The 12,448-nt window shown below is 41.0% G+C and overlaps 1 protein-coding gene across 4 annotated transcripts in view; it reads right to left on the reverse strand.

Moving 5' to 3' along the window:
* Window positions 1-295: 295 nt before the first annotated feature.
* The window catches only part of ube3a (ubiquitin protein ligase E3A), a 38,426-nt gene continuing 26,273 nt past the window's right edge, over window positions 296-12,448 (reverse strand). For all 4 annotated transcript variants that reach the window (XM_007891115.2, XM_042334127.1, XM_042334129.1 and 1 more), the window contains 6 exons: window positions 9,607-9,812; window positions 8,529-8,693; window positions 7,428-7,583; window positions 7,258-7,331; window positions 5,303-5,446; window positions 296-3,550 (listed from right to left, as the gene is read on the reverse strand). In XM_007891115.2, the coding sequence (XP_007889306.2) occupies window positions 3,430-3,550; window positions 5,303-5,446; window positions 7,258-7,331; window positions 7,428-7,583; window positions 8,529-8,693; window positions 9,607-9,812 (866 nt within the window). In that variant the 3' untranslated portion in view covers window positions 296-3,429. The remainder of the gene's footprint in view (window positions 3,551-5,302; window positions 5,447-7,257; window positions 7,332-7,427; window positions 7,584-8,528; window positions 8,694-9,606; window positions 9,813-12,448) is intronic.

Genomic DNA, 12,448 nt, shown 5'->3' on the forward strand with positions numbered 1-12,448 from the left:
AGAAGTCGCTGGGAACACTCAGCTGGTCAGGCAGCATCTATGGAAAAAGGAAAGTGAGTCTACATTTCGGGTCCATGACCCTTCGTCAGAACCGGGACAAACATTTTGAATAATGTCTGGTGGAGTGTGGGCGATTCCCCTGCAGTTAGACATCTCCAGGTACGGAATGTCCCACGCTGTGATAACGACCTATTTTAATACTATTTACACTCAATCCCCCCCCCCATCTAAACTTCCACCACTCAACAAAAAAAATTCTATCAAAATCCCTGACAATTTGGAAAAGAACAAGACATTTTACCACTTCAAATTGTACAATTTTTAATAAGCTACAAAGTGCAAAATGAGCTACAATCTGACATTTGTAGATGGCTTCTGATAAGTTGCCCCCCCCACCCCCCACCCCTACCCCTCTCCCTGTTCTTAATCGATGGCCCAAATTTACACAAATTACAAAGGGGCAACACAAGAGTTCCTAAACTGGATGAAACCACATTCAAAACATCAGGAAAAGAAAAAAAAACAAATATATCATAGGATGTGATGGCAAAGTTAGGAAAATTTACAGCATTTAATAGATCACTGCATTAACAGCCATGTACAGGGGAGATCAATATTTTATGCAAACAAACTTTGGGCTAATGAGATGTACTGAACTGTCCCGTAAAGCAAACAAAAAGCTGAATACCATTGAAAATGCATGAAATTGAAAGTAAAATGCAAAAAAAAAAACCCACGTGAAATTAAGTCTTAAGAAAAGGTTAGCGAACAGACCTATTTATCAGCTACTCAAATTGTGGCTTGGTTTGTGAAAGCCCATTTTTTTTTAAATTTAAAAAAATTACAATTACCAAAACCACGCACTTGAAGTGAAAGCGTTAGCCCGGCCAATTTGACGTACAAAAGTTTCATTGTACCTTGTGTTTAAATGTCTAACAAGTACTAACTCGTGTTATAAAGGAACAAATACATTAAAGCAATCAAAATCAATAAGTGGAATTAAGCAATACTAAATTGCCCGTTTACTACTGATATAAGATCAAATGTTATATTGTTTTAAGGGGAGCAAGTCTCCATATTTAAAGCACCCATGCTGACCCCCCCGATTTGCATGCATTATCACCCTGATTCTAAACTAAACTATTTCCTTCGATGGAATTATTGAAAAAAAAGTAAATTCTTAAGAACTCTTAAAAGACCAAATTCTCAGTAGTCAAATTTATTATTTAGGTTATCACTAATTTCGACTTCTCATTGTTAATTTCTACCCACACTATTTCCTGTAGTATTAGGTATTACGAGAATATTACTTCCATACTCATATTATGTCACACACTTCCCATGCATTTTAAAGCTTAGTTTATATATTTAAAAAAGTGGCATAGCAGAGCGCTCCAATGCTACTTTGCAAAAAAAGAATCTGATATCAAATTTTGTTCTGCCCAAGGAGCACGTTTTAATATTTTCTGCCAAATTTCAGCACAAATCTATTTCTGCTGAATTACACAATGAATAGGTTTGGTTCAAACAATGCTTTTGATCGTGTATGCGTGTGACGGGAACATATCAAATATGACAGGATGAGGCTAACCTCCTTGAAAAGTTCAAAGCGGATGAAAGTATGAAATGTTAATGTTTAATATTTGATCAGTACCTGGAACTACTATACTAAGAAGCGGATTTAATATGAAATATCTTGGCTGGAAACAATCAGGAACCAACCAGTCTACGTGCTAAACCTCTCTTCGGTTTACTCTGTGACAAGCACCTGCATTTGACTCAATCCCTTTGAAGACTATGTTTGAGATGGGGGGGTGGGTGGGGGGGGAGAGTAAAGTTTGATCCACCTCAGTTCGACACAAAAAAGAACGTTCACAAACTAAGATTTTAATGCAGGATTATCATATGATTTGTTTTAACACGTTAAATGTCTGTGAAGCAGAAATAAAAATCCCAATAGTTGAAATGCCAAATGGGTTTCTGGATTAAAAAAACTATTCGCGTTAACACAAATTACTGTTTGTACCCATTCCCCTATCACCATTACTGCGCTTTATACATCGAAAGTGAGAAGCAGATCGTCTGTGATTCATCTAATGGCAAGGTGTTCGAATAAAATATTCTGAAATCCAGTTCAAGAACCTTGAGACGTCACTTCGAACAGGGCTAGTAAATGGTATCATTTGAATCAACATTGATTGTGCATTTTATCAATGAGTGAAAATGTGTTTAAATAGTTGTTACACTGATATTATCACTGTACTCTCTCAGGCAAGGCAAGTGTTTCCATTTGAGCTAAAATAACGCCTAGAGGATTAAACAACCGTATCAGTTACTGAAAAATATGTAATTATTTGTTAGGTACAGAAGGTAAAACGAACAAAAAAAAGTAAAAGCATGGAAGACTCTGGATTGTCAAGATATTCATTTAAAAGATGAAACTTACTAAGTTTAGCTTCATTTCTTGCAGGTGCACTTTCATATTTTTAATAGACTATTATTGCGGTGCTCATTTCATAAACGTTGCCAACATTTTGCTCTGTTTTTTTTTCCTTCTTCCCCTCCTGCACACCCATCCCCGCCCATTGCAACCCTCTCGAAACAACCCTTAGTAATGGACTCAAAAAGACACCCTCAGGAAAAAATAAAAGACCAATCTCTCACCTTCTGACAGAGAGGGGCGAGATTTGAAAGTTTAAACAGAAAATGCATTTCCACACTCGTGAGAACTACCAACAGTGAACTTTTGCTTTTATTTTTTTTTAAAACCTTCCAAGAATGACTGTGTTGTAACTAAAGCAAGAGATCTCAAGACCGCGGCTGTTAACATTCCAGTTTCTCCCTTCCGTCTTTATTAGACCTAAAGAGATGTTAAATCAGATCTGGGTCTAAAATAGCATGACTTGCATCAACCACCCCAATACTTAAGCTCCAAAGCGATGTAGGGTAGGGGGAGGGAAAAAGAGTGGACCTTGAATAGAGTATTTAGCACGAAACCCCCCCCAAAAAGTACATATATATATTTTAAAAAGAACACATTGATGATGATAATCCCAGCACGTTAATTTTTGGGGAGAATTTCATTTACTTTCATAAATTCAAAAAAAACAGGCTCAAATCATTCATGTAACAAACTGTATTATGATTCGTGTAATTTTTTTTTCCTGGAACTTTAAAATAAATATTCAGAAAAAAAAAGTTGACTGTACAGATGAGCAAAATGATATGAAAGTCACACTAAAAAAAATAATAATTTGTTTTGTTCGTACAAGTAGCTGAATTCTGCTGTCCAGACCAGTGTCCCCAGAAGGGGAGGCACAGACATTGGTGACTACAGTAGCTGACTATCTTGTGGCCTTTTATTAAAAAATACAGGGATATCGACACCCATCAATTTACTTTCTATCACACGTTTTACATTCGGATTGTTTACAGCATGCCAAAGCCTTTGGCATAGGTAATGGCCTTTAGTAATCTCTCGCTGAGCTTTTCCTTGCTGAGGTACTCAGGAAGCAGGAGGACATTAAAGCACGTGTGAGATGTTGGCAACCTGCAAGAGAAAACTCATTGTTAGTTCAGCCATGGGCAAAAGCAAGAGGTCAGAGATTCTTTTGCATTAAATCACAGCAAACAGTATCGTAATTGATGCTTATTTTAAACAACAACAAATTACATTTGTATAGCGCTTCTTGACATCGGGAAGATGTCCCAAGGTGCTGGACAGTCAGGGATTTGGAATCAGCAGCGGTTGTGGGCAGGGAGGGTGACCCAAGATATGATCGAAGGAGGGTCCTGAGACAGGCCTTGAAAGAGGCAAGGGAGGGAGCAAGGTGAAGGGAATGTGGGATGGAGTTCCAAAGGGTGGGGGCAGAGAGGCTGAAGGCCTGACCGCAGATGGTGGGATGAGCTGGGGGCGGGCGGGGGGGGCTGCCGCGAGATTTTAAGACTGGCCAATTATAGCATAATGGTCAGTCATGTACATCCACATATTCTCATGTAACTCCCCAATCTATGCAGTCTGAGTGCAGTTTACAATTCCCCCAGTTTTACATCAGCAATTTAGACAAGGCAAATCAGACATAACAAATCAACTTGGTTTTCTCCCCACTTTCAAACAACTTACGGACATGCAAATAGCACTATCCCTCACGGGACACTATTGCTTCCATGTCAATCTGGGATCCATTTCAGAAGCTTTTTCTGGTCCTTCCAACTATACAGTCTAGTAGTTCACCAGCTAGTACCATTAGTAATTCGGTTTTGAGTTTGCAGGGCTAAGGATATTAATTATGCATGTCTCCTACAAACCATTTAGCCCCAGGAAGACCACAGGACATGACCTCTCCCCCAATCACACTTTTTAAACTAGTTATTTATTGTGTCAACTTTGAAAGGGCAGAGCTCAATGCACCCACCAGGCTTCAAACTCAGTAACTTCTGGCCTCAACTGAGCCTACGTTAATAATAATACTTGCAGTTGATAGTGCCTTATCATGTCTTCAAGATGTCTCAAAGCACTTAATCGAATATACTGCAAGTGAATTGACTGTATTTTGTGAGCGTAACGCAGGAGCCAATTGTGCACAAACAGTCGTGGATTGAGTGACCAAGTTATTATTATTAATTTTTTATGAGGGGATTATTGCCCCCGGAAAATCGATCCGCCAATTGACTAACAACTAGGTTCCTACTTACTGTTAGGTAAACAGAGGCGTGCGGAGGAAGGAAATTTGCCCAACGTTTCGCCCTGCCCAGGAATCAAACCCAGGTCCTCTCGCTTGCGAGTGCTATAACCACTAAGCTACAACGATAAATAACAATAATAAATTGCATTTATATAGCATCTTTCACGTTGGAAGGATGTCCCAAGGCGCTTCTCAGTCAAGGGTTTATACCTGAGCCTAGGGTTTGAGATAAAGAGGGATGGAGGATAGGGGGGTGGCTGAAGACACAGTCAAAGAGGAAGGTCTTGAAATGGGCCTTGAAGGAGGCAAGGTAGAGGGATTCCAGGATGGAGTTAAATATATTAACTGGGCAGACAATCTTCAAACATGAGACTTTAAAAGATGACTGTAGGAGACGTGGCCTGTAATGTTAAAGGCCTGAAAAAAAAACCATTGTGTAAAACAAAGGTGGGTCCAGGTGACAGATTGGGACACCAAACTGCTGCTAATCCCCCAAGCCCTGAAGGTATAGCAGGGGAATCCACAAACACATTGGAGAGCAGCGAGCGCCCAAGCTGTTCTAGCACATTTAAAACCAGACGTCTCAGCATCGTCACAGCTTGCATCAGACCCTTTACCTGTCAGAATCTGGTCCGTTCTTGGCTATAATCATCTTAATTTTCCCAAGGCCACCGACAGGTGCTCTGTCTGTGCCGGTGGTAAACTGCAGGAAAAGCCGTTTCTGCTCTTTAGTAAATGCGTGAACAATTTCCCAAAATTCCCTGAAAATCACAAACAATATTAGGTTAGGAATAAAACTCATTGGGATTGTCGTATTGACAATTCATAAGTTCAAATAAGTGAAGGACCGCTTTCTTTTTACTGATGTTCTTGGAAATCCACAACTCCTCTCCTATTTGGGATGATAATAATATTACTACTACTACTGCTAATAATCATCATCATCCACCAATGACCTGAAAGGCCGCTGTAAGGATTACTTGCTTTGAGTTCTGCTCCTTTTGGGGGGTGATTTGCCCAGGATATTTTACACTGTGTTGGTTGATGATCCCAAATAGGAGAGAAGTTATGGATTTGAGGGACTCATTTCCGTCAATGGGCCCTTTGCTAATTCACGCAGCAGCAAACTGGCAATTAGCCTTTAACCGGCCATTCTGACGGCAATGAAATCTTTAAAAGGAAATTAGTTTCTTCCTTGTAAAGACCACAACCAACTAGATAGAGAACAGCAATAATAATAGCCAGTTTTTAAGCTGGGTCGAGGTAACGTTCATCCATCTATTTCAAACTTTCAGACCAGAGACCGTTTGGTTAATTTGGTTAAGGAGCTTGCAAAACAGATGGAAATCAGATGTCATTGCTTCAATAATAATAATAATCCTTGCATTTGATATAGCCCAATCAAAGCAGCCAGGAATGAATTAAACCATTAGTAAAGGCTTCCTCTCCTATTCCATATACCAATGAAACTTACAATCACAACTATGTCCCACAAACAATCCATGAAGTGAAAGAACAATTTCATTTAGGGGACCACTGTCAAGGACACAGGAAGAAACTCCCTTATGTTTTTGAATAATACCATGAGATCTTTAACATCCACCTGAACAAGTCGATGGACATCACCTCCGACCAAGCAGAGCTACCCCAACATTTCACTGAAATGCCAGCCCAGACTGCAAGGTCAAATTCTGAACGTAGGGCTTGATTCTAATATACACTGAACCGGTTTCCATGCAGATCCATCAAGCTGTTGGTTTAATTTGTAAAATGCTCTTGTNAAAAAAAAAACTGTCCCCAGTTTCCTTTCATCCTAGCACATCCAAATATCACATCCCTACAGCCACAAATAGAAACACAGCAATCAAGTCAGAAAGGCCTGGATCAGATGCACCAAGTCTTGATGCTATCCAACATGTCATTGATGAATACATCAAATAGGGTGGGTGACAATGGGCAGCCTTGGTTGTCCATGTATTCCAATGGCTTCCAGTTTCATCATAAGGGTCTCATGAGGGACCAAGTTGAAAGCCTTATGGATAATGATGAAAGTATCTTAGTAGGTTTCCCTTTAGCCTTCCAACATTCTGTGATCTCATACAGAGCCACAACCTGTCCCACACATTACTCACGAGAACGGAAGCCAGCCTGCTCCTTCCTGACTACACCATGAGATTACAATCATGAGACACATGTGCAGCAACTACCAAAGCACCACTTTAACAGCCAATTAAATCAGTGAGATGCCTCTGTAGCTCTCGGTCTCACTCAGGTCAGACTTTTGTGGATAGATACCACAACTGCACTGTGGAACACTGACAGGGTGTGTGCCTCAGAGTCCTGTTGCTCAACACTAGGAGGCGAGCTCTAAGGTGAGTTAGAGATTCCTAGCTTGGATCTGTAACATCCTCACCATTCTCCATCTACACAGAGCAGCTTTCCCAGGCAGCAGGTGCAAATGGTATCAACACTGACACAGTTCCACTCTGATAGAAATTAAATCCAATTTGCTGATTTACTTTTAAATCTAAATGTGCGTACGCAGAAAGCAGGAATGAACCTAAATTCATACCTAACAATCCTGGAGTCCTTGGTATAACCGCCATCATACTCTGTAGTATCTTCAAGTGCTTGAAAATCTAAGTACTAAGATTTGTGAGAAATGTATATTATTATCTTTAACAAAATAAAAGTTTAAAGTACGTAATCTAAAATGCTGAGTGAAAACTAATGCTTGATTACCGGACTTCCACAGACTAGCAGCTCAATCTCCTCAGGTCGGAATAAATACTTCAGTGGCGACTCATTGGTTACCATATGGAAGCCTCTTCTGAAGGCTTTAAACTGCTTTTCTACTGATTTGTTGAGAATATAATCTGTATAGAGTTTAACAAACTCCTGTTGGGACATAAATCATCAGATCAGAGCTACGAATAAGTTGAAAATTAAGAAACATTTTGCATATCAAGTTTATTCACAATCAAACCATCCAGACACCTGTTAAACTACAGGTCAGATTTACCAACGTTGAAACCATTGTTCATGGTCAATGGGCGTCCCCATTAGAACTAGTCTAATGTGGCCTTGTATTACCCTTCGGTCACACACACAACGCCCACCATGGCTCGGTGGTAGGCTTTGCCACTGTTAAGCGCTCCGAGACGCTACCCTGTGTAAAAGGCCATATATAAATGCAAGTTGTTTTTGTAGTTGCGCTAAGCTTGATTCAGCAACCATTTTCACGTTGCCCCTGAAGACCTTCCTCTTCAACAGTGCCTATGGTCACTTTCCCCCTCCCCCTGGCTCGGCATTCGGATCCACCATTGTTAAGCCCTCTGGGCCGCTGCCCAGCGTGGAGGGCGCTATATAAATTGTTGTTGTTGCTGTCAGCTGACTAAACAAGGCCAACATCCGGATCATTACTTGTGCCACTTCCTGTGTGCAGAGCACACACCTATACACAGGAAGTGCCACCAATGGCAATCCAACCAGGAAGTCAGCCATTGGTGTACACTTTATTGTAACACAGTGCCTGAGCCAACCACATTATAAGAAGGTTGCTCTGTATCAGCCAACTCGTAACTAAATCGTACAATGTAGATATAAAATCCGCAGGACTAAACCCGACTAAAAGCAAGGTTACATTTACTCTGAATACCGGCATCCCCCGAATATAAGCTTGAGCTTCCCAATTTCCCACTGCAATCCTTCAAGCGCTGCAGGTCTGGAGTAGAGACAGACGAACAAATAATGTATCAATTTGTCTGATTGCGCTGAGTCAATTCACATTTATATCTGAGCTTGGTTCCTTTTATTGCAGACAGGAACATAGCTCCACATTACCTTTCTGTTGTCATTAGTCACTGGAATTAGATCTCCATTCTCCTTTAGGTTGGACATTACTGGAGTGCCAAAAAGGTCGGTTTGTGATATCTGGAAAGTAATCATCATATCGTCCTCCACACAGCCCTCATACTCAGTCAGTTCTTTTATGCTCTGGTGCAGGATCTGGTAAGAAAAATCAAAAGCCACAGTTGCAATAGCAGAAAGATATGTGCCATGGAGAGAGGGGGTACAGAAACAACAGGATACACGGGGATACAAGGCTTCTCGCTAGAAGCAGTTTGTTTATTACACGTGTGACCTATGGGCATATGAGTACCAGAAGTGTGGTACATAAAATTCGTGAAAATCTTTGCAAGAGTGGTCATTGAATAGAATTGTAGAACTCTACAGCATACAAGGGGCCCATTCTGTCCCTCATGCCTGCTCTTTGAAAGAACTACCCAACTAGTCCTACTCCCCCACTCCTTTCCCTTTTGAAAGCTATGATTGAATCTGCTTCCGCCACCCTTTCAGGCAGTGCATTCCAGATCGTAATAACTCTGTGAGAAAAAAAATTGCCTCTTCCCTCCCTTTGGTCATGACTAACTGGTTGGCTTACTGTGTAGAAACCGGTCAGTCCACACCAAAAGCTAAGTTTACAACATCCTGACAACCTGAGACTGCCAGCCATTCTTTTTGCTGTCCTGTTATACAGTGTGTACTTCTAGGATGTGAAACTGAACCACACTGGAAAAAGGGTTGCCCTGTATATATGTTATAAAAGTCTGGGTTGTAATAACAGGGGAAGAGATGGTTAAGAGGGGAACTAAAAGAGGTAAAAAAAAATATGGGTCAAGTGTAAATAGTGAGAGACAATTTTCACTGGCTGGTGAATTAGAATGGGAGCATCAACAACAACAAAATTACATTTGTAGAGCGCCTTTCACGTCAGGAGGATGTCCTAAAACTCAAATCTTATTTACTGGAAGCATCAATTCAATGGTTATTTTTAAAAAAATAAAAGATAGGATATAAAAACTTTAGTGCAAGTGAAAAGATTAATAGACACATTTAGAGAAATAGAAACAGAAATTACCGGGTGAGAATCTTTCAGGTCACGGAAGGTTCCCTTCTTCCCCAAGAGTTTTCTGTAAACGACCATAGGAAAATGCACATCCAGTATACAATTGTTGTAAATGGCAAGGCCAAGAACTATGCCAATCAGAGTAAACTGTCCCTCGGTCTCAAAGGAGCAGGTGTTGAACCAGAACAATTTTGTACTTTCGTCGTATGTGAACATTCCTGAGCGGGTGGAGGGGGAAAAGAAAAGCACACACCGATGACAAAATGTTAAACCGTTGGAAGTTTGAAAGATCTACTGAGACATGAGATAACAGAGTTTTCATTGGGTTTGCATTTCATTCTGTTCACTGGAAAATGTCATATGCAGCTGCACCACTGCTTTAGTGTTGTACAAAATATAACTCATTGAATGCGGTCATTATTGGAATACCTGAGAAGCTTTTAGTTCATACAAACAGTGTGAGAAGGGCTCAGGCTGGGCTGTTGGTAGCCAATGGGACAATATAACTTCAACATTATAGTTTTTTCGCTTCTGGGGTGTTAACATTTTGAGCAATTTCCCAGAACAAAATACAAAGGTCAGAGGGTTCTCCATAGAGTGGGGAACGGAGGATGGGGTGGGGAGGGAGGGAAGAAGCAATAAGAAAAGAAAGGGGATTGTTGGGAGTTGGCACCCTCTACTCTACTCTTGAACATCTTTCATCAGCCAGAGAGGATGACTGCTGGCCACCTGCAGCTGTGTTGAGACTGAACGCAAAACCATAAGTTTCTAAGAAATACTGCGAATAATTTATGGTTTCTAAATAAACCATCAGCAGCTTACGCACTGAGCTTTCACCTTCCTCGCTCCTCTCAACGCCCCCCCAAAAAAAAATTGCACCTTGATCAAATATTAGAAAAATTCCTCTCAATCTCTTCTGAATTTATATCACATTACAAACTGCTTACAACACATTTGGTCACAAAGCATTTTAGTTCCACCTCCTAAATAGCGATCTACATGTGAGAATATTTATATTTCACAATGAAACCTGTTGCCAAAAACACATGCTGATAAATGCACAAATGTGCGTAGGTTTGCTAATGTGACTGGGGATTCACCCGGGTGGTGGCATTGCAGGCCTGTTTTCACACAAAGTCTGCCAAGAGTGTTGCGCTTAATCATATTATTTGCATGTTGTTCAACAGTGCATTCGCTCTTAAAAGTCAGCACAAGATCCGTGACTGATCTGGCCTTGAACCCTCCCACCTCGTAGCTGTTACTCTGAACCTAGGCTCCCCACCTATCAGTACTCCACTTAATCTCAAGTCATTTTTTATTTTAGCCTTTCCCTCTTTTCCTCGTTCCCCAATTTGAGAATCCTTCCTATTAATTTGAATATACTAATTTCATATTCCACAAAAAAAGTAAATCAATTTGACTCGATATTTGTGGGTTGCTGCTGTTGCCACGTATGTGTACGGAACATTCAGTATTAAATACAATTATGTGCACTCAGGTGTTCCATAAACAGGCTTTCTTTCAGTCATCTTCCCTCCACCCATCCCCAGCCAGCAGTTTTAACCGCTTTAAGATGTCCTCCTGACATGAAGTGCTATACAGTATATGTGTAAATTGTATTGAATACAAAGAAATGTGGTTTCCTTCTTCTGGTTTACTTAAATATTCCTCTCCTGACACGAATTCACCATCAGTTCAAATATGAACTGGCTGTACTCATCTCATTGATTATGGGATAATCAAAGGGATTAGCTGTCAGATATGCCTCCGAAACGATATTCATTTTCAATTATAACTATATTTTGTAATGTGTTTTAATTTTTCTTTACATGAAAGGCATAAGATATAAACATATTTGCCCACAAATACACAGTAAATACTGAGGCATCCTCCTGACATCAAAAGCACTCTACAAAATGCAAGCTTTATTTATTTGTTTGTTTGTTGATATTATTATAATAGTTGGAAGGAATTAAAGGGTCAATTTACAATTTTAAAAGAAACTAAGATTACAGTTCAAACACTTCAAACAGTTTTGTGAGAAAGTGTTACTTACAACTCAAACTTGTGGATAAAGTGATCACATTGGTCTCCATTTGACGTTACATGTGAACAGGGTGAACCGATCACACAACATACGAGCAACATAATGAAGCTGCAAGTTAATGATCTCTGATTAATTACATTGAAGAATAACGTAGCTGCACTTGATACTTGGGGTTTATTATTCCAGCAGGTTGGGCCGGGTTCTTGTGCGTGGACAGTCAGGGATCCACGCACCTCTGAAATGCAGTTTGGGTTATTTCAGCTATTTATGTAAAGATCTTGCTAAAATGTTAAGGACTACGCAAACTCCCTGCTTGTCGGCCTCCGCAACTCCTCCCTCCATAGGCTGCAGATCATCCAGAACTCTGCAGCCCGTGTCCTCTCTCGCACCAGGCTCTGGGACCTTATCACTCCCACCCTCACCCGACTCCCTGGCTTCCCATCACACAGGGGATACAGTTCAAGATCCTGGTCCTCACCTTCAAAGCCCTCCATGGTCTTGCTCCCCCCTACCTGCTTCACATCCCACGCCTCATCCGCCCCACCATTGGCGGGTGGGCCTTCAGCCACTCTGCGCCCACTCCTCTGGAACTCCATCCCGCAGTCCCTCCACCTGGCCCCCTCCCTTGCCTCCTTCAAGACCTGTCTGAAGACCCTTCTCTTCGACTTTGTCTTTGATCACCCTCCTTCCTCCTCTGCCTTCCACCCTCCGCGATCCTGACCACCAGCTTAGATCTGAAACACTGATTGGCCAGCGCCTTGGGACGTCCTCCCAACGTGAAAGGCGCTATACAAATGTGATTTTGTT

This window comes from Callorhinchus milii, unplaced genomic scaffold, assembly GCF_018977255.1.
Source record: "Callorhinchus milii isolate IMCB2004 unplaced genomic scaffold, IMCB_Cmil_1.0 Scaffold4, whole genome shotgun sequence".
Classification (NCBI taxonomy): Eukaryota; Metazoa; Chordata; class Chondrichthyes; order Chimaeriformes; family Callorhinchidae; genus Callorhinchus; species Callorhinchus milii.